At 39.4% G+C, this 23,714-nt stretch overlaps 1 protein-coding gene across 1 annotated transcript in view; it reads right to left on the bottom strand.

Moving 5' to 3' along the window:
- gtf3c2 (general transcription factor IIIC, polypeptide 2, beta) overlaps window positions 1-23,714 on the bottom strand; it is a 52,911-nt gene that overhangs the window by 10,322 nt on the left and 18,875 nt on the right. The window contains exons 10-14 of the mRNA XM_007904481.2: window positions 10,966-10,997; window positions 10,131-10,260; window positions 6,647-6,791; window positions 3,695-3,856; window positions 3,182-3,269 (exon numbers count right to left, since the gene is read on the bottom strand). Of these exons, the coding sequence (XP_007902672.2) occupies window positions 3,182-3,269; window positions 3,695-3,856; window positions 6,647-6,791; window positions 10,131-10,260; window positions 10,966-10,997 (557 nt within the window). The remainder of the gene's footprint in view (window positions 1-3,181; window positions 3,270-3,694; window positions 3,857-6,646; window positions 6,792-10,130; window positions 10,261-10,965; window positions 10,998-23,714) is intronic.

The raw sequence follows: 23,714 nt of genomic DNA, 5'->3' as shown, positions 1-23,714 counted from the left end.
CTGAATTGGAAATAACTTTTTGAAATGAGCACTCCATTCAAGAACGCTCAATAACAGCATTAACTTATATTTTATCATGCTCTTCACATGCTCTTCACATAAGATAACATCTTGGGAGTCCTTCAGTTGGATGGTGTTAGCCACTGAGCAAGGTGGGGAGGAAGAGATTGAGTGGTGACCATAGGTGCAGTTGAAGAGATGGATTTCTGGCAGGATATAAAGATGGATAGACAGGGGGCGAGAGGAGCTCCTAGTGGAGAGGAGTTCCAAAGGGTTGGGCCATATTTACTGAAGGCTCAGCAACTGATGGGAAGGAGAATGCAAAATAGGCCTGAGTTTGCCAAGTGGAGGGAAAACAACAACAAGATTACATTTGTATAGCACCTTTCACGTCAGGAGGACGTGAAAAAAAGTGGGGTTTGAGAGGATCACAGAGATAGGGAGGTGCTAGGGCATGAAGGGATTTATAGGTGAGGCCTATGAAATCAATCTGTTGGGGGGCAGGGAGTTAGTGGAGTCTGACAAGGACTGAGGTGATACTCAGAGTGCCAAATAAAAGCTGACAGGCGATGTGTTGTAGCAACAACTCATTCAGCAGTTCTGTTCTATTTCAATGTGTAAAAACAAATTAAAGAGGTGTTTTCAAATACTGAAACATAAATAGCAGGAAAGGTAGTTTAAAAGGTAACAATTTTATGTAAGGTAGTTTTCAGTCAACGGAACCCAATTCTTTTAACCTTGCTGCCATTTCCAAAATGGGTAGTGGCTAGGAGGCAGGAGAAAGAAGAAAATAGTTACAGAAATGATTTAACTTAACTTTAGAAAACAACAATATAAAATAACTACATTAGACCTTACAGAGCTAATTTTGGTGACTTTTGTGGGATTTTCTGCAGGTGATGGCTTTTTTTCCGGAGTGAGACTTGAATCCACAACCCTTTGACTCAGAGATGAGAGTCCTACTAACTGAGCCAAGCTGTCAAGTAAATAATGAAATAAAAGACCCGAGGCCACCTATCCTTACTGTGTGGTCCAACTCACATAATTATATTAATAATAATAATCCTTGCATTTGATATAGCGCTTTTCACATCTTCTAGACGTCTCAAAGTGCTTCACGGAATATACTGGAAAGTGAATTGACTATATTTGTGGGCAAAATGCGGCAGCCAATTGCGCACAGCAGTGTCGCACCAACAGTCGTGGATTAAAGTGACTAATTTTTTTTAATAAATTAAAAATTGCAGCCAATTAACAGTCACCAATGTGTAGAGGGCACCCACGATAAAGGTTGCGGGCCCATAAAATTGTGGTTTGGAATGGGATAGCTGGGTAACTGAGGATTCTATCTATAGCAATGCGTGCTATAATGATTCTGGCTCCAGAATTTAGATGCCAGGAGCAAATAAGAGATTCCAGCTCCGAGGTGGGAAAAGGGAGTCGAGAAGGATTCAAAGGCATGGATAGTGAAATATGCATGGAGACAGGCCATGAGCAAGACCTAATTGTATTTTGGGTGCCCTCTATACATGATTCCTGTTGCTTTTTAATAGTCAAGGGACTTGGAGCACATAAGAGATGAGCGGCTTGAAGAGTCTTATTTCATTATTATATATAAGGAATTTAACAAATCATTTATACTGTATTAATATAATTATACAAATGCATATGAAGTTATAACATTTCTTGAGGAATAGAATAAACTTTCAAAAATAAAGTTGTTGTATTATAATAAGGAAAAAAATGATCCCTCCTTTTTCCTGTTAAATAAAACTTTTCTTGGGTTTAAACAAGATTTCTATAGTGTTATGATTTATACATAGCTGCACTAAAAGGCCTACCAAAACTCACAATAAAAAAACGAATCTGAGGCATGTCTTTTAATTTAGCCAATTAATTTGGGAGTAACCACTGGAAAGGGAGTGAGCTCCATTTTGTTGAATAATGGAGACAATAATGTTCAAAGCAAAATATCTTTAGATTGGAAGACAACCAACTTCCAAATTTAGAAATTGCTGCACGAAGGAATGGGAAACCCCCTCTGTAAAAATGAAGTGCCGTTATTGCGCATCATAAATCCCTGGTTCGAGTTTAAGCATTCAGATTTAGTCCATGAACTCAACCCAATAGGTTGATAGATGCCCATTACACATTCTAACTTTCAAGCAAATCAACCAGAGCAGGATAAAAATAGAATAGCAATGCCCAAAAGTAGCAAAACACAGTCTGCCACTGTTTTGTTTGTAATTTTGCTTTGAACTGTTGGAAGACTTAATGCAAAGTCAACCCCATTCTCTTGATAAAGTGATTTGTGCCAGAAAAAGCTGTTGCAATATTGTTTTATCAAACTAATGCCACTCACACCGTATTGTATGTACATGTGATTAAAGTAGGGAAACATGGTAACTTCCCAAACCTCAAACACAACAATAACTGGAGAATGTCCCCACTATATAATTATTTTAGAGCTTTGAAAAAAATGCACATCTTAATGACCAAATCGTAATGCAGGACAACCCTGTTATAGCACTGCAGTCTGGGACAATAGATCAGTCCCTCACGTTAAATCGAAGCATTAAGAAAGGCTACATTCTGGGTTGCCAGGTGACAGCTAATGTGATTTTCTGCATGTTGTGTTCCTGCAGTGCCGCTGACGTCATTTCCGTTGCGAAGTGATATCAATACTTCATTCACATAGCGTGCATATGTAGGAAGTGATGGTTGGTTGCAACTTGACAACCTGGAAGTTGTCCATTTTTTAGTGTGGGAGGCTGTCCAGTCTGTGCTGGAAGACATAAGTGTAAGGGGCCCACACAACATCTGTCCACATAACATCTTAAGACCCTCCTCTTCAACCGCGCAGTCGGTCACCCTCTTACACCTACTATCCCTGCCCTCCACTCCTCCTGATCTCAACCCCTTACTGGGTCTAAATCCATGACAGTCCAGTGCCTTGGGATGTCCTCCTGAATGTGAAAGGTGCTATGCAAGTGTAATTTGTTGTTGTTAATCTCACTCGAGCAAGCCATCTAAAAAACATATTGCTATGTAGAAAAAAATACCCTACAGCTGCACCAAAACAACAACATCTAGCAGTTGTATAGGCGCACTTCATGCCGGAAAGGGTATTATTGCTAGTTTAGTTACAACTTATTTATCATAACAATTTAGGAAAACTTACCCAGACACTTCCTGTTCTCGGAGCAGCAAAATATGGCTTGTACCCAAGGTAGCCAGCATCCACAAAGTGAATCCCACTGAGCCCAAACCTGGAAAAGAAACATTGCTGAGGACACTGAAGTATATACAGGAGACCTTTTTGTCAGGTGGTCAGAACAAATCTCCCCATGGTCCTCAGCAGGTTAATAACTGAAGTACAGCCAACCAGAGTAGTTTATTCATCTAAACAACAAAATTAATATATAAAGCACCATTTCCACCTCCCTAAATTCAACAATGCACTTAAACGCTACACATTTTCATATCTTTTGTTCTTAAATGGATTGTGAAATAAAATTAAAGAGTAAAAGAGCAACAAAAAAAATTACAATTTCTGATGGAATCACTTAAGCATCTCAAATAACAATCATTTAGAAATGTGAACAGAAACAAACACAAAAATGCTATGCACAGAAAAGGAGCACTCGAATGCACCATGTCTGTGCCAGTGGTCAAAAAGGTACTTAAAACTTACGCAGAATAGCAATTTTCCTGGGCTACCATAACTCCACACCAGGGCACCAACCAGGAAACTTCAGTGTTCAGGTGTCGCTTGAGAACATTGAGTGGATGGTATGTTCTCTTGAGGTCCCAGAACTTGATCTTCCTGTCAGGACTGGCTGTCACTAAAAAATCACTACCAAGAGATGTTTTGAGAGAAGGGGAAATTAAAATTAATTTAATAATAAAAGAAAATCACATCAAGTAAAATGACTCACAAAGGAAATTTATGAACTTTAGAACAAAGCTATAACACTTATGGCTGGACATTTATCAATACTTCCACAGGATTATATAGTATACAACATTTCAACTAAATTCAATATTATACTACTCTACAACACTCAATGATAATTACGAGTAACACATTAAAATAAAAAGTGGTTGAGATTTTAACCTTTTAAGGTACATGCCAAAGGTCTTCAAAATCTACATTATGTCAATTGCACAATGCCATGTTGAAAAAGTTTTTGCTCTTGTTGATGATGTGGCCACGGTTTAAATGCCTCCCATATACAATAGAATGCAACTTTTTTCTTTTAGGTGTTCGTTCATTGGAACTAATTTGGTATTGCACTGCAAAAAATTCCTACTTCCTATAATTCAACAGGCATACTACAAAAGTAGCCTATTAACGAAGGTTTGAGCTTCAGTTGTCCGGATGTACTTTTCACTTCATTTGCAGTGTTTCTCCTTTTTAATGTGTCATAGTGAAGTTATGGTTCAGTTAAATTTGAATAAAATGTAGATGTACAAGATTCAATTCTTCAGTGAACAAAATCTTCTCTTAAACAGTTTAACAGACCCGGATGTCATTCTACAACATTTAAAGTGGAACACTGGGATTGAGCACTAGATGTGAAGTGTTTGCTTATTTGTTAACACTGTATATCAAGATATAGAATCTATAGAAATGTACAAACTAATTGATTTGTTCCTCATAGCTCAGTGGGTAAATGAACCGCTTGGTGTGTTCTGAGTAAGGCTGTGCTCAGTTTACCTGATTTTAGCGAGGCTGGCTGTGTCACATTACAAAGACGGGTAGGGGGGTGGGGGAGAGACATTATTCTAATTGTTATGCTTGTAGAATGTGCATATCTGATGAAGCTGCTGACACTCTCCATTGTCAACAAAGCTGTTGACACTGGATACCCACACTCACACATGCAGAATTGCCTCCCTCTTAAGGGAGGTACAGGGTGGTTGGAGGCTGTGAAGCTACAGTTAAGGAAAGGACAGCAAAATGGAAGAAAACTAGAAAAAAATACTTGTATTTAACAGACTGCAAAGCTGATGCTTTTAAACTCCTATCGAAAGCAGCTTTTGGAACATTTATACAATTCATTCGCAGGCATCAGCAGCAAAGATGGAATACTGTGACGTACAACAATAAACTGCATTTATAGAGCATCTTTCATGTTAGGAAGATGTCCCAAGATGCTGATGTAACACCAAGTAGACGAGGGCTGCCTGAAAAGAGTTTCCTCCTCCACCTACATTGTTAATATCGAGTTTAGAAATGAGAAGCAGAAACCCAAAATCAGTTTTCCATTTGTAGAAGTAAGACACTCTAAACTGCAGCCGTGTTAGTGAGAACACACACGTCAGCAGTGCTAAGTGCTAATAGGGGGTAAAAAAAAAAAGTGTTATTATTGTTTCTTGCAGATGTTGCTGTATTTAGTTCAGTGTGTGTTGATTCTACTTAAAGCTGTTTATACATGTGACACAACATATGGAGACTAAATGTGATCAAATGGGTTCACTCTAAATACCTCTCCTGCAGGCCACCTGCTGGTTGTTCTATAAATATTGTCAAACAATCTGCAACTATCTCTTTTCCTCACTTTTAGTTGGGTCCATTTGGAGAAACTATATTTAAAAACACACTAGAGTACACCCTCATAACTGAAGTCTATTACAAGGCACTACTAAAGAGAGATTTTCAGGCAGACTTAAATGGATGGCACTACAGAGGTATGCAAACTTTAAGGAAACCTAATCCAGGATGTAACCACAATACTGATGGAAACATAAGATTAAAACATTAGATGCCAATGTGAAGGAAATTTTAACAAAGCTATTAAATCCCAGGTTGCAGGATTCAGAGAAGAGTCAGAAGACTAGGCTCTAGACTAGGAGAAAAAGCTCACAGAGGTGAACTTACATTAGGTTAGTTGAAAAAGACTAAAGAGAACATGATTCAAGACTTTGAAATGTTCAGTAGCATAGATAATGTAGCAATAATTTGTTTTTTGGCTTAAAGAGACTGTAAACATACAACTGGATGACATAACTTTAAAAGATCTGCCAAGTGTTGGAACGGGTTAATGGGCTGAACGACCTCCTCCTGTTCTTCTATATTCCTATATAAGAGTGATTGGCAAAATCCTAGAAGTAGGTTGTCTGTGCACCAGCTAGGTTAGGAAGATTGACCAATGTCATTATCTTGAATTTGCTTTCTCATGTTCTTATTTCAGTCTATATCTATCACCACCTCTACAACATATCCTCAGCTGCTCATACTGGCATACTGGCAGTCACGGCAGGATAAATTGTACATGGTCTGCAGGAGAAAGAAAGAAAGGTTGTAAGAAACCTTGTTCTATGTGGGCCTATACAAAATTTGTTGGGCGATAAAATTGTATGAAGTTTCTGTATGTCTTTGATAAAATAGCACTGTGGAGGAGAAAGTGCAAAGCCATACACCTCCTTGCAATTTTTACTCAGAATAGAATTAGCCAATAACCAAGTTCCAATGACCAAGAATGACCTGCTCTGCTGCTGTAGCCTATATCTGCGACCTGGGGAGATGAAGGTTAAATGGAGGGAATTGGTACAATGAAAATTGTTCTCTGTACTTTCTAATATTTCAAATGCTATTCAAATTGGCATTTCACAGGTTTATATATAGTATATTCTACTCTACCTGTGGCATTTGCTCCAGGCAATGGCTTTAACAGCATGGTCATGTGCAACAAAGGAGTGGAAAGGGTAAATCTTCAAAGTTCTGTCTGCTTGGCGAACTCGTAATAGTAACGACTTTGTAGTCAGATTCCAGAGTCCAACCGTACCTGATTTAAATAAAAAAAAATTCCTTCAATTGTTTTTCACATTTAGATTTTTACATTATAAACAATGCATGGTACAGGTGGCACTTCACGGTGGCAATCATGAATTCCGTTAGTCTGGCTTGCCAATTCTAATATCTCACAAAATAAACTTCCCATTCTGTCATGTTGGAAAGAGAGGGCAGCATTTTAACCAAATTAAGGGAGGGAAAGTACACAATAATAATAATCCTTGAGTTGAGGCGTCGCCAAGCGCTGCACAGAATATATTGTAAAGTGGATTGACTGTATTTTGTGGGAGAAACACAGCAGCCAATTGCACACCGCAATGTCCCACAAACAGTCGGGAATTGAGTGACCATTTTTTTTGGAGTCAATCTGGGAATGAAATTGTATCACACACTTTCTGTTGACACAGAGCCCTACAAGTAGGATGTCTGCGTTCCCACATGGCCGGAAAGGGTGATTATTGATAGGGTGAAGTGAACAAGGAAACACATTTAAAATGGAGTAAATAGAGTAAACAATTAGCCACATATGTGCTTTTTGTGCTGCATTTTATGGTATCCTATCATCCAAATAATTCATAATAATTAGTTAATGTGTTTCTAGGATTGCAGGAAAAAAAGATAGAATTCTGAGGTGTGATTGGTCATCCAGAATTTATACTTGCTGTCATCAATCCCAGAAGTCTCTCTCACCCCTTTCAGCCTCTCGTCTTACTCCTTTCTATGCTCTCCACTTTGCTCTTCTCTTTCCTAATCTTTCCTTAGGGCTGCTGTACCCCTCTTCTCTCAGAACCACTCTGCTGCTACTTTATTTTCTTCTGATGGCTGTTCGTTTTAAAGTTTGGGCCAGAGGTTGAGGGTTCAAGCCCCATATAGGGAACTTTGAGCTCACAGTTCAGGAGAACCCTGCATAGTCAGAGTCAGGTCATAGTCAGGTCCCGTCCTTTGTATGAGAGGTTAAACCAAGTCCCATCTGCCTGCTTGAGTGGACACTAAAGAGAAGGAGTTTCTCTGTCTCCTGGCCAACATTCCTCCAGATAACTAGGTTATTCACTTCATTGCTTTGTGGGAAATTGTTGGGACACAATGGTGTTTGCCTATAAAATGCACAGTCACTACAATTAACAGTAACTGCTGTAAACACTTCCAAGACATTTTTACGTTATAGATGTTTTCTCAAATCGAAAGATTGTTACCTACTGTTTAGCTAAAATATACTTTACAGTTTTTTAAATAAATATTTTACTTATTTCTGTTGAATTTAATTCTCACAGTGCTTCAGGATTGATACAATACTAAAAAAAAGTGTTCAGAAAATGAAGCGATTTGGAAGATCTAACTTGCTTATAGATTGCAATCTCAAAAATAGTAAAACGTCATAATAATAGGATTTGATTTATACAGGCATCATCAAACAATCCCTCTGTTCAGGATCAGGCTGATGCTCCTTTAGAATAGGAGAAGTATTCGAATTATGCTTGTTAGTGGTTGTGTAATTCTCAAGAGTGTACCTTGAAAAAGGACATTAATACATTATAAAGAATAGAGGGAAACAGCAACAAGGATGATTCCCCAACTTTGGAGATCTACATTACGAGAATAGACTTACAGAGATGTATATTTCTTTTAAACAAAGTAACAACATCATCTTGGATTTATACAGCACCCTTCATGCGGGGTAGTGTCTCGAAGCAACAAAGCAAAAAAAAAGTTTAGCTCGATGATAAATTTAAGACGAGGTTAGTTTTGTAGCCCCACTAAAATTAAGTTAGAAATGCTTTTGGGTGTTAATTTTTGCTTTCAAATTCATAGTGGGAATTGGACAATAAAGTAACTGTGTAATCAAAATTGTATTTAATTTGTAAGCAATATTTTCTAATGTTTTAATGTTATTGTTCCAGTATCAATTATCCAACTCCGTACAGCCTCAAATCCCACAGCACTTTGATTGCCATTACTCTTTTATCTAGATCATGCCATGTGACATCATCCACCAGGCAACGGGAAGGAATATATTTGAAATTCAAACATTAGCTGCTGTAATATTTCAGGCGCTGACTGAGTGAATTTAAGACATGACAAGGGAAGTCATAATTCTATTGACATTTATTGTGTGCTTAAACTTTGCTTTTTAAAAAAAAAGAAAATGGGAACAGGTGGAGGATATTCAGCCCATCTAGCCTGGTCCACCTTTACTAGATTTTGGCAGATTTTTAATTCCATTGCTCTGCCCTTTCATCGTACCCCTTAATATCACGACTATCCAGGATCTATCTTTCTCTTATTTAAACATTCCTGTTGATTACGCCTCTACAGCTTTCTAGGGTAAAGCATTCCACATCTTCACAATCGTCGGTGTGAAGAAATGCTTCCTCCTCTGCTCTGAGGAGAGGTTTGAGATGCAACTAACTGCTCAGCCAACCCCCCTGAAACGTACAGCCAGCTACCATTATCCTAGCTTTATTTCAGTACTTTTAACACTAGTCTCATCTAATTATTTGACAACTATATTGTACACTGGAAGTATAATTCCAGTCATGTTCTTAAGATAGCTTCAATCCAAGATGCATTCATAGCATAGCCCTGAGGTATTCTACTGGAGGAAATTATTTCTACTCTGCGTGTTTGACTCTGATCTGTTCCATTATATGAAAATGCTAGTTTATAAGAGCACTCACAGCAGAATATTTAAAAAAAAACGCAAGATTCTCGCATTTTAAAGATATATGCAAATGGAAAGCTCCAGAAATCGAAAGCCTCCTTTCCCACTGCGCCCCCTCTGCCAGCAATCTTTTAAACCTTGCAACCTACACATGGAAATTCCAGTGTTTGGAATGGAATATACATTCTCTCCCTGGAAACGTTTACCTAATGCAGAGTACTGGGCGCAGGTTGTCAAGAACCAAGGCTTCAAGATCATTTTTCTAATTAACAACTCAGACTAGGAGAAATAACTTCTCCCTGTTTATTGTACAAAACTGCCTGATAGACACACGCACAAAGACACATAAACAAACGCACACACACATATGCACACAGATAGAAACACGTACTCGATCGCACATCCTAATAATAAACCGTCCAAAAACAAAAAACAATAAGTTGGTCATTTTCAATCCACGACTGTTTGTGGGACACTGCTGTGCGCAATTGGCTGCTGCGTTTCGCCCATAAATATATGGTCAATTCACTTTACAGCATATTCTGTGAAGCGCTTTGAGACATCTAGAAGACGTGAAAAGCGCTATATCAAGTGCAAGGATTATTATTATTATAATTTTGGTAAGGGCTGGTAGTAGAATGGGGATATGATTACTTTGAACACAATACATACCATCATAAAAACCTGCAGCCACATGGAGATGTTCTTTGGAGGGCATCCAGTCAAGGCAAAAACACTGGCCACATTGTGAAGTTGCACCAAAATGAACTGATCCAATCTCTAGAATGGCATTACATTGGACCTGGAGAAATAAAACCATAGAAGTCTATGTCAGACTAGGAGGCCATTATTATTGTGTCACTGTTTGCTATTTCAACTGGCCCATCTCAGCCTGGCTCAATTGGCAGCATGTGTGCCTCTGAGTTGGAAAGTTGTAGTTTCAAGTCTTAAGTTAGGACTTTATGAGACCCATAGTCAAGGCTGGCACTCCAATACAAAGCTGAGAGAGTGCTGCATTGCTGGACGTTGTAAACTTTGGATAAGATGTTACATTGCAGCCCTTTCTTCCTGTTCAGGTGAATGTTAAAGTATTCCATGGCACTATTCGAAAAGAGAAAGGAGTTCTCCTGGTGTCTTGGCCATCAATCCTCCAGATAAATTGGTCATTCGCTTCATGGTTGATTGTGGGAACATTGCTGTACGCAAATTAGTTGCTGCTTTTGCCTACAAAATATACAGCCACTGCACTCTACAGTAAATCCTGTGAAGCATTTTGAGATGAACAACACCCAGAAAACGACGCCAGGAGCAACCTCATGACCCAGTATTTAGGCTGGGGCTCGGGAAGCATGTGGGCTAGCTAAACACATGTGCAATGAAACCTGTTATCACAGCCCCTTTATAAAAGGGGTTGAGATATTATGACAACCCCCACCCTCCCTCCTCACACACACAACCATGGAGTTATAACAGACACTACCGTAACTACTTCTATTAATTAGTTTACCTTGCATATGATTGGTTCTTGATCAGATGAACCTAGAAAAAATTTAAAACAGATTCAAAGAGAGAATATTTTGTAAGCTAAAAAATAACCATAAATAACAGTATTGTACATGTTATGCTGCTCAGCTGACCTATCTTCAAAACTCAAATGTAGGTGAGGTACCAAGTGAGGTACCAAGGGAGATTTGCATCGGTGATAACATACCCCAATTTGAAGCAAAAGGTGTCAAAGATCCATTCACAAGGGGAAAGGGGGAGAGAATTGAAGAAAATGTGGTGGAAAAATTAGCAAAAATAGAGGTCAATGATTGATGCTAACACTTGGTGCCAATTGTTTGTTCCCCAATACAGATACAGTCATGTTGATAAGCACCAAAATACCAACACAAATACAATTGATGCCAGAGCTCAATAAAGCACCACACTATTTACCTCCAAAACGATCTTGAATAAAGTTTCATACGATGAATTTTAAAGGAAATTGTAAAGCTGAAACTTTGATTTCTTGAATCAAAAATTCAAAGCATAAAAGTTGCAAAACTCCACAACATGAAACTTGTTCTCTCCCCCGCACACCCCCCCACCAACTTTATCTGCCCTTGGGTTTACTTAACCTGGAGTCATTGGCTCATCTGAGCTGCAGTCTGAACCATTAAGACTCTAATTTCCATTCAGCTCTACCATCTAAAGGGACAGTACCTAAAGCCTTTTCTAATATGTTCTCTGCAAGTTAATAGTGTCTATAGTTCACACAGAATTGCATGAATGGCTGGTAATGTAATTATGAACAGCTCACTGCACAGTTTACAGCACTCATAACCCCAGGGAGAAATATAAATTCTTGAAGTCGATACATGATTTTTTTTTGTTCTCATTTAAGTAATGTATTTTGACTATCATTCCCTGGTATATCTGCACTGTTTGCAGATGGACCACAAAAAAATTCCTGTACATTCACATGTAGCTAACTAATGTCTTGAAAATGGACTTTACAAAGGAATTATAGGGTCACAGTAGCAGTCTTTACCCATAATATTTAGAAGGAAAATGGGTTGTGGCAATACTAGCTGATTCACTGAACGAAGAATTAAGAATCAGCAGAGAGGGCACCCCAATGGTGGTGTGGCTAGAGGTACAGCTTGCATTCCCAGGAGTTTGTGGGTCCAAATCCTAAATTGACCCTGTTTTTTTACGATTAAAGGTAAGAACTACCCAGGGCTCCTGCTCCCAGTTCATCTCCAGCATTCTCTACTGCTTATAAATGTGTGTGGCAGCTGAGTGGGAAATGGTCAGGTATTGAATTTGTCTTCATTTATGGCTGTGCCATGGGTATCGCAGCTCAGTAGCTATTGGAACATCTGCTGTAGATGTTTGTCAGGCTACGTCTTGACACTCCAAGAAGTCGACTGTGATTGACGCTAAACTGGTTGCAGATCCCTGCATGAGTGGAACAGGCTTGATGGCCTGAATAACCTCTTCCTGTTATCCTGTGTTTTATTTCTTGAAAATGCACACAAAGAGTTCATGAAATATTCATTTTCCAGTTCTAAGAATGAAAGTTCTAATAAAGTTCCTTAAAGAAAATACGTACTTTTTCATATGTGTGAAAAAGATAAAGGTGTTATCTTTAGAAAAATGAGAAATTAGAACCCATATAGACTAGGCTGACACTGCAATACAATACTGGAGGTGCCACCCTTCAGATGAGATGTTAAACCAAGCTCTCATCTGCCTATCCAGGCAGACATTAAAGATCCCAAGGCACTATTTGAAAAGAGAAAATAATTTCTCTTAGTATCCTGACCAACAATCCCCCAAATAAAATTGGTCACTCACTCTATGGCTGTTTGTAGGACATTGTTGTGTGCTATTTGGCTGTAGTGTTCACCCACAAAACACGCTTGGTCATGATCATTATTATACTACTTTACAGTATATCCTGTGAAGTGCTTTGAGATATCTCAATGATGTGATAAGGCACTATAATATCAATGCAAGGATTATTATTAAATATCTTCATTCACATTTTTACCAAAGATACAATGAACGTGTCTTGCATCAATATAAGACTTTTTACACAGTAAAACTTGTAGTCTTATCCTTATAAATCTTCTATTCACCTAAGTCATACATGCACCCGAAGTTGTTCGTGCATTCAGTTTCCTAACAAAAAACGCTTAAGATTTCTTTGCATCAGTCACATTTTATAAAGCAAATAATTTCCTAACTGATAACAACGCTACTGCACTTACCAGCTGCATTGAACTGTGGGAAATTAAGTTCTGACCCATCGATGCATGTGCATTTAGCAGCTGCATTGAAGTATACATGCACAGTGTAGATTATTGATTGAATCAGATTTTATATGACCTATGGAAATTTGCCTGCAATTCATACTTTGCGTATGTCATATTAAATATTATGGTCCCGAATGTTATTTGAGTTTTACTGTACTGCCATGTACACGATAACTTTTTGGTGATCCTCAGTGTAGCCTTTCCCAACTTGCTTATCGTAAAACCTCATGCTAATTTATCACTTGAGTTTACATACATACTTACAATAAATATACACAGTTTTGATTTAATGCCTTTGTGGGTTGTTACTTGCAGATTAGTATTCACCCCAGAACTATTTGAGATTATGAGATTTGTATAAAAAGAATGAATGAAGACTTTAAGTTTTCTTCTGATCTTAAACCTGATAAAGAGATTACAAATGTTATGATAGCCACCAAAGGTGCTTCTTTTTAACAGCCTAAATGCTCACCAACACTGGGAAGTCAATTAAATGAGCAAATCGTATTGCATACATAAAAATCAATTATCTAGGCATCAACAGTTCCCAGCAGCAAAAGGTAAACACTCCCAAGCATGAAGATTTACATTTATTAATGTTCTTCAGATAAAGCCACTAGCAAAGGGTAGTGAATAAATCTCAAAAGTATTCCTATTGCAGACAATATGGTTTTAAGGATGGCCTGAATTTTGCAATTACAATTGCACTGTAAACCTCAAGAGAAAATTGCCTGCCAAGTTGATGATAAAAGATTCTTAACATTAATTAACCTTGTAAGATTCTCTCAGGCAGCTCTTATCTTTCCAGACACAACTCATCTGCAAATAGCAATGACACTGATTCTGAGGGTAAGTTATGGGGAAGTAAAAGTAAATGTAATAAGATCACACCAGAGTTATTAAAAAGGATAAGGTAGAAACCCAACACCATTTTAGGACAACTAGCTTTTGCATACAATCCACAAATAAAATGGGTTTGAAAAAATATAGTATTTTACTCATTTTTGTGGTAGATGTGTTACTCAAATTCAAGCAGTCACCAGTCACCTTTAAGGTCACAAAAAAGGTTGTAAGAAGAACACCCTTTTTGAAGTATGGTCCATTTTATTTAATCTTCTTTTAGTTTAATCATTAACTGTATATACAAATCTCTACAAATTCAAGCAGTAGTTGAAGTTAGTCCAGTGTCTTGGCCCCAACTATCCCTTCTAATAATCCACTATTACAATATCCACTTGTAACCCTCTGGGTAAAAAACAATTTTTTTACATTTCTCCCTGAACCTGCCCTTTTATTCTGATGCTTTGGTGTATTTGCTTTCTCTAACCTGTTAAGTAATATAATAATAATCCTTGCATTTGATATAGCACCTTATCATGTCTTCGAGATGTCTCAAAGCGCTGCACATAATATACTGTAAAGTGAATGGACTATATATTTTGTGGGCGAAACATGGCAGCCAATTATGCACAGCAGCGGCCCATAAACAGTCGTAGATTGAGTGACCAATTATCTAAAAAGTCCTCGGTGAGATGCCTCTTTTTAAGGCAGAATCTTACCTGGTCCTGCACCATCCACTGAAAGAATACTGTATTTCAATTTTCTCTTCAAAATAATACTCCAAGAAATACTTACTCTAAAAAAGGATTTGTGAATCAAACGTCAATAAACTAAAAGTTGCTTAGGTCAAAAAATAACTTTAAACTTAATTTTTAGTTAATTTTTTCTTGCATTAAGAACAAAGCAGCACAACATGATCTATGCTGCTGTTATCCACTCTTGCTCATTCGTGAAGCATATCAGTGCTCAGAAATAGCACAGAATGTTGAACGTTATGCCCGACCTCCCCAAATTCAATGCTGAATTAGGTAGTTTTAAAAGGAAATTTATTTGATGCATTGCCCTCCCACTCTCGCAGATTTCAACTTGTGTGAATGAACAAAAAAGTTAAAGAACAGTTAAAAGAGGGAGAAATGAAATGCGTTACAAAAGGACCAAACTCCACTTCAAGACCTTGAATCAAATCCAGCTCAGCTGGATAATAGTGTAACTGCTTTAATAATCCTTGCATTTGGTATAGTGCCTTTCACATGTGGAGGAGAGCTCAAAGTGCTTCACAGGATTTACTGTAAAGTGGAGTGAGCAACTGTGTACCTTGTAGGCACACACGGGAGCCAATATGCACACAGTAATGTCCCACAAACATCCATGTAGTAAATGACTATTTTTGGAATACTGGTGGCCAGGACACCAAGACAAAATTCCTTCTTTATTTTTTGGTCAGCCAGGTGTATGACACGTTTAAGAGTATCTAAAGAAAACAGCTGCCTGCATCCCACCTATACATGGAAATTCCAGAGATATTTATTGGAATGGAAAGCGTACTCTCTACCTGGATGGATGAATCCTGTTTACCTAATTCCAGAGAGTATTAGGCACAAGTTGGCAAAGAGCCAAGGCTTTAGGACCCCAGAGAGTCCGTTGAAGCCTAACCAGCTAAAACCGCATGCCTTGCTTTTGAGAGCACTGACTGGCAAGCTTTCCCACTGCTTGTCCAGCTAGGACCGCCTTACCCATTAGGGCTTTGGCTTATAGGGTTAACAGGAGCTGAGTGGGATGACTCCATGTACCCAGTGACTGGTCTGCCCTTCCAAGTCCTGCCGATGAGCCAGGCTGGCTATGCTGTCATCAGGAGTATTGCGGACCACCCTGGCTCAGGAACTGGACTGACTGGGGCGGGATATTCTGACCCTGTTTATCTCCCCAACCCCCCAGCGGGAGGATAGCCTCCCTTCTCATTTGAAATAGTGTCATGGGATATTTAACATCCACCCGAACATGCCAATGGGAACTCTTGTTTAACATCTCATCCAAAGGAAGATAGCTCCAACAATGCAGCACACCCCCAGCACTGCATTATGGTGTCAGCCTAGACTGAAAGTTCAGAAGTCCTGATGTGGGAATTTGCTGATGATGTTTAAAGTTTCAATGTAAACCTTGGAACCAAGTTCCAAGTGCAAATGATCCACAGCACCAATTATAATTCAGTACTAACTGAGCAATATTTTGCAGAAGATAGAAAAATTGGTGTTTTGGGAAATTAAACCCATCACAATGATGAACACAATACATTCTTAGTCAAGATAAAGCTCTGAGCTGCACCCAAACCTGTGGGTTAATGGGTAAAGTGCTCCACTCTCCATACACTGTTCTTTCATCTCAATGAAGCCAAAATGAAGTCTCTGAAAATTTTGTTTTCAAAGTTTAATTTTTCCTTCCATGTCTGCACGTTGTCATTGTTAATAAGCAGACTCCAGCTACATCTTGATTTCCTCTTGTGGCAGTGTACCACTGACACTGTGGCAACATGTGCAGTACATCGTGAATTATCAAGACTGTTAAAAGAAGCCTTTGTTCTACAAATGGTTCTAGGATGTGGTGATTATAGGTTATGTTGAAAATTAGGTTAATAAAACTACTGGAATAAAAATAGTAAAGTAACAGTTGCTTTCAATTTGCGTTTTAAAATCTAAATAGTTGTGCTTTTTTTCTCACATTAATGATTCCCCTTCAAGAATCAAGGCAGGGCTTGCTTATATAATCCAGATGTTTGCATGGCTTCTGTGATCACTATGTACTGGTTGACAAGAGACAGACGTGTGACAAAATTGGTCTCCCTCCCTAGATCTACACAGAATAGTTCCACTTGCGCAATCCAACAGAAGCCTCAAATCAGATTTGATCAAATTCTCCATTTTTTTCTTGGCAGAGAACAAATTGGTTCATTAATGATCCATGTGGTGAGTGATGAGAATCTCTTTATTTTGCTTTGTACTGTATCTGTTAGAATGTGTTAGATCTGTTTGGTATGCAGACTGCAATGAGTGGCTCTAGTTGAGAGTGCTGATAACATAGATGAGAGAAGCTGTTGCTGAAGATAAGACTAACCAAAATGAGAAAAACAAAAGGAAATGTTGACTTGGGAAAATGGACCAATGGCTTGCCTTGTAGAATGAGACCCAACTGAATAAAAAATGAAGAAAGGGAAGGAATAAGTTCTGATGATAATCAAATTCTCAGACTATTATCAGTATATTCAAAGCTGTCAAGTGCATACAACACAATTTTATTTGCCACCTCCACCATTGGAGATCGGATGTTTAGTCTTTCTGCACCCACCCTCTGAAACTCTATTCCGAAGCCCCTCTGCTTTGCCCCCTTCAAGGCCTGTCTCAAGACTTTTCTCTTCGACCGCGCCTTCAGTCTTCTCACCACCACCCCCCACCCTTTGCCCTCTATCCCTCTTGGCTCCAGCCTGCAGTTTGGGTTAAAACGCTTGACTGGCCAGGGTCTTGGGATGTACTCCCGACATGAAAGGTGCTAATAAATGAGATTTGTTGTTGTTAACAGGGGAGAAAGGGCAAAGTATTGCAAATAACTTCACAGAATCTGAACTGAATCCCCCCACCCACATACACACTCAATTAACTGTTTCACTGCTACTATGTTTCGCATCACCTTCCAGATGCAGGGCTCAGCTTGTAGCCGTTCTGGAGTGTTCCAGGTCACATCTAGTCTATTTGGAACAGTGGCATCAATCAGGACAAAACCACTGTGTCTTCAACGCTGTGCTGGAGGCCTGCATTGACTGTACAATCTCAGCAGTCTGGAGATGTGCCCAACAACAACAACAACAACAAGATTCCATTTATAAAGCGCCTTTCACGTCAGGAGGACGTCCCAAGGCGCTGCACAGTTGGGTCATGACCCGAGCAGGGGGGAAATGGTCAGGGTGAGGGGAGGGAGGGGAGGGAGCAAGGAGGGGGGAAATGGTCAGGGTGAGGGGAGGGAAGGGAGGGAGCGAGGAGGGGGAAGAGAGTCGAGAGGGGAGCTGAAGGCACGGTCAAAGAGAAAGGTTTTGAGACCGGCCTTGAAGGAGGAAAGGGAGGAAGCAAGGCAAAGGCACTGGGGGATAGAGTTCCAGAGCCTGGGGGCTGAGAGGCTGAAGGCCCGACCACCGATGGTAGGGCGGTTGGGGCGGGGGACGTGGAGCAGACCAGAGCCAGAGGAACGGAGGGTACGGGCAGGTAGGTAGGGGGATAGTAGGTTGGAGAGGTAGGAGGGAGCAAGGCCGTGAATGGCCTTGTAGGTGAGGATGAGGATCTTGAAATCAATCCTCTGGGGGATGGGGAGCCAGTGGAGGCGAGCGAGGGTGGGAGTGATGTGGTCCCGAAGCCTGGTGCGGGACAGTACACGAGCTGCAGAGTTCTGAATGACCTGCAGCTTGTGGAGGGAGGTGGCGGGAAGGCCGGCGAGGAGAGAGTTCCCATAGTCCAGCCTTGACTACACTATCTAATATTTGAAAGATAGAAGAACTGCCTACCTAGGCTACTGAATTTAAAGGAAAAGTTCACCATTTGGAGGACTGAAGAAGTCCGTTTTTATTTGACTGAACTACAGATTTGAAAGGTTTCAAACTTTTTTTTGTATATTTTTACAAAAAAAACATTCTTGTTCTTCCTTTGTCAATACGTTTTCCCTTACTTGAGAATCTCATTAGTTTTTAATTTTCCCTCAATCCCTCTGCTTTGCCCCCTCTCTCCCTTCTTTCAAGTCCTGCCTGAAAACGTTCCTGTTCGACCTTGCTTACGGCCTCCCCCTCCCCCCGGCTCGGAGTCAGGCTCCGCCACTGTTAAGCTCTCTGAGACGCTACCCTGCGTGGAAGGCGCTTTATAAGTGCAAGTTGTTGTTGTTTTACTTGTATTCTGTGGAATGTAGCATTTAAATTGATTTTTGTTCTGAAGGATATAAAAATGCTATAGAAAGAAAAAATATAATTATTAGTTTTCCAGAATGCTGGTCTGTTCCTCGTCATATTTTTATATGTATTATTTATACAGTACATAAAGTATCTTTCTGATTTTTATTTACATATATTTACATTATGGGACTCCACATCTGTCGTGCCTGCAGGTTTAGCAAGGAGACAGATTGGACATGATGCATCAGAATGCTGGTCAGTGAAGATAAACAGCTGTCAGAGCACAACTCTGAAAGGTGAAACAAGGTAAATTAAAAGAAACATCTAAAGACTCCTCTGGCAGAGGAATTTTGCAGAACATATAGTTGGGGGTACAGAAACCAAGATTAACATGGTTCAGGCAAATATTCAACTGTTTATACATGAACATTATACATTGTTTGGGGCCTCCATGAGGCAAGCAGAAAATGATGATCAGATCATATAAATCTTCCCAACACAAGATCGTAACACTCATTGTTTAAAAGGGCAATTGTTGTGTTTTGATTTCTCAATATAAAGACAACAAAACAATTATTAACTTAGCAATTAATGTAAAGTCTTCCTTTCAGAACAAAGAAAATCTAATAATGGACCTGCAGATCAAATCATGTCCACTCCAGTGGTGTGAAGCATCAAATGAATAAGCCAAATAGAATCACTTTCAAGATTCATGGCAAGATATACAATGATCTTCAATTCACTGAAGAAGATGGAATGATGTAGAGGTTTTCGTATAAGATGTAATTTTCTTGTGACTTTGCTTTGTAGATCATATTGTATCCCTAACTAATGGTCTGCACTCGATTTTCAACATGACTTGATTCAATATTCAGAGAAGTTTGGTGCTATTTGGCTGAAGAACAAAGGGAGTGTTGGAGTAGCAGGAATGCTCAACTGTATCCGGACTTCCTAGTTTTGGTTGGATGCTGTGTTCACAGCATGTGTAGAAGACAAATGCTGCGCAGCAAAATAATTTGTAACAAGGACAGATGTCTCAAAGATTTGGCTTTTGTGCTTGCGCCTTTGTTACTTCCCTCCACCTTGCTCAGTGTCCAACCTCACCATTGTACAGCACTCCAAGATGCTATCCTGCGTGAAGGGTGCTATATAAATGCAAGTTATTGTTGTTGCTCAAAATGCAGTATCAACAAACATATCTGAGACATTGCATCATCACATAGAATCTCTAATGGTACAATTTGCTTCATTAACCTAATTAGTACAAATATCTTTTTTGATGAATTGAGAAAAGAATGCATCTGAATTTTTTGAAATTAAAATGTTATAGGGTTGCATCACTGCTATAAAACATGGGTAAACTGTTCGAAACTAGTAAGTACGTATGTATGAGCAATAAATGGCACGACTGAAGAAGAAACATATATTAAACTCATGAATGTGTTTTTAGATAACTTTCAACTACCACTGCTCTCAGTGAAGGACAAAGACTGTGGAGGGGAAGGTACGAATTGTATAATAAAGCTTGCACCACAGTGATGAATATATAGGCAGTCCAAACAGCTTACAAACAGTTAAGATTCTCTTTTTGCACAAAATGGTACAAATAAATCATTTCAAACAAAGAAAATTTTGGATCAACCCTTACCACAAATGGCAACAGAAAGATGAGAAATAGGAAGATATGGAGAGAACTGTATGTAACCTGTTTTTTTTATTACTGCACTTCCTACAGAAATTGCTCATTTTACAACACTTGCTTGTATATTATGAGGAAAAACTCCAAATACAATTAGAGCAGCAGAACCATTTAACAACTGTATTAAGAAATCAGCAATTCAAAATGTACAAGTGTATTACAAGTTATGCTCAGGCAAATGGCTTTGATCACCTGTGCAATTCATTCAACCTCCTGAACTTGTACTTTAGTTTTATCACTTTAACTAGGTCAACAGCTATCATTTGATGCCCCCTGGTGGACATGGTTTCACAGCACCAATTGACACTATACCAGTTTAGCTGAGTTGGTTGCATTCCTATCTCTAGGTCACATACGTTCAAGATTGTAATCTAGTCCGTGCAATACCAAGGGAATCCTGGATAGAATACGGTAAAATCCCATTGTAATGCAATTCATCTTATAGTATGATTGGGGTGCGAACTCTGACATTTCTTTACCCCAAAAATGTGCATACTGGCTCCTTCAGGCCTTCAAAATGCTGGCCGGGTTACAGAACGTCAAAATGGCCAACGTCTGGGTCATTAGGTCACTGCAGACATTTTTTCCTTATACAGCGACCAGGAAGTCAGCCATTTTGTCATCCCATTTGCCAGCTAGCATTTTGAAGTGCGGATGGAGCTAGTCGTCTTTCTTCTCACAAGTGCAGTGAACGTGGAAGTGCTGAACAGCGATCCCGCCCCATTAAAGTGCTGACTGAAATTTTATGGATCCCCATTAACCAATTGACAGCAGGGTCCACTGTAACAGACATTATGTTGAGGTTCCAGGAGGATGTTAGCAATCACATGGCACTATTTCCAAAACTATGGAACGCTCTTCCTCTAGCACTCTGCCTTGCCCCCGCCTTCCTCATTTTCAGATTGTGCCAGAAGACCTTCCTCTTCGACCGTGCCTACGACCGTCACCTCCCCCCTCGGAGTCATGCTCTGCCACTGCCAAGCACTTTGAAACGCTTCCCTGTGTGAGGGGTGCTACATAAATGCAAGTTGTTATTGTTATTCCAAAGAGTAGAGAATTCTCCTGGTATCCTGGCCAGGAATCCTCCCCCCCACCCACATATAGATTGTTCATGTCATTGTTGTTGCTGGTTTCACCTTTACTATAGTCACTATACTTTGAAGTCACTTAGTGAAGTCTCAACAGCATTGGCAGTTTGATGTTACAATGCACTACAATAAATATAAGTATTAATTACTTTTGCCTTATGTTGCCAAATAAGATCACTTGAAAGAATTTGATGTCGCATGTCTGAACAGAGGAACACATTCATACTCCTCATTCTAACCTTTACATCTCTCCAATGGTCTTGCCCCACCCTACCTTTGCGACCTCCTCAAACCCTACGCCGCCGCTCCCTCTGCTCAGCCTGCTTCATGGCCCCGGTCTCTCGAACCCATCCTCAGCAGTCAAGCTTTCAACCCCACCCGCTAGAACTTCATTCCAGAATCCCTTCAAATCACCCCTTCCCTCACCTTCAAAGTCTGCCTCAAGACCTTCCTCTTTGACTGTGCTTTCAAACACCTTGCCCACCGACCAACCGCCCCCCTCCTCCTCACCACCAGCTTGGGTGCAAACCTGCACTGTTCCATGCCTTGCAATATCCTCATGACGTGAAAGACAGTATATAATTGTAAATTTGCATTGTATTGTATATTTCATTGCTTGCTGCTACTATGCTGCAAATTTCCAAAACATGTATAAATAAATAAAGCAAATTAATCTTCAGAATATATAGAATACTTCTGTAGCTGAGTAGGTTGAGCACTGGACTTGAGACCATATGGTCTGGATTGAAATACCAATGGATATACTCAGCCTTATCTGAGAGTAGGACTGGGTGTGTCCACTGGTATTTGACCGCACTTGGAATACTGTGTGCAGTTCTGGTCACTGCAAAAAAACAAGGATATTGCAGCGATTGAGAATATACAGAGGAGGGCAACCAAAATGAGGAGCGATTAGGTAAACTGGGCATGTTCATGCTGGAGAAGAGAAGGTTGTGGGGCGATATGATTACAATCTAAGATTCTGAAGGGACTAAATAATGTAGAACATGATAAGCTGTTGTATCATGAATTGAAAAGTAGAACCAGAGGACACAGCCTGCAATTGAAAATGGGTAAATTCAGAACAAATCTACGGAAATACTCCTGCAGTGAGCAAGTAGTAAACTTATGCAATAGGTTCCCTAGGGAGATGGTGGAAGCAGAAAGTGTCATTTGTTTCAAGAACAAATTAGATAGATTTCTGCCAGAAATTAACATCTCAGGATACAGTATAGTTTGGGAAACGATATATTAAGCGACTGCCAGGATGATGGAAGCTGCACTAGATGGACCTTGGTTTTCTTTCGCCTCGCAAATTCTTATGTTTTTATGAGTAAAGTAAGTAGTGAATAGTGACTATTATTTGGGCACGCACAATTTGGGATTTATTTTAGTGTAAATTTTTATTGGAAAATGTAAACCTATTTTAAATATGCCCACCATATCTAAAATAGAGTGTAAATCAATTCTCAGGATAGTTAAACAGATCTAAATGTACAAATGAGATTACTGCAGTGTTAGCTTGCTCTAATCACAACATAGTTACCTTCAGACTTCTTGAGACGGGTGTGACAATAGATCACAATCAATCACTTTAAAATATAGTATGGTTTCTTTATCTTTGGTCATGTCATTTTAGCTTAGTCATTTTTATACTATATTAGTAGGTGTTTAGCACTCTAGGAAATTTCAGGGGTTGGCCTGACTCTGTTGGGAGCAGTCTTGCTTTCGAGTCAGAATGTTGTGGGTTCAAAAATACAATCACTACAATTTACAGTAAAATCCTATGAAGTAATTTGAGACATTTTTATGAATTAATAAGGCGCTTTATCAAATGATGATCATCATAAATCTCCAAATCTCTGATTAAATGCGATGGAGCACAAAGCATGAATTGCACAGATC

Source organism: Callorhinchus milii, unplaced genomic scaffold, assembly GCF_018977255.1.
Source record: "Callorhinchus milii isolate IMCB2004 unplaced genomic scaffold, IMCB_Cmil_1.0 Scaffold3, whole genome shotgun sequence".
NCBI lineage: Eukaryota > Metazoa > Chordata > Chondrichthyes > Chimaeriformes > Callorhinchidae > Callorhinchus > Callorhinchus milii.
The sequence above is the reverse complement of the archived record's forward strand: the minus strand, read 5'-3'. Positions and strand labels throughout refer to the sequence as shown.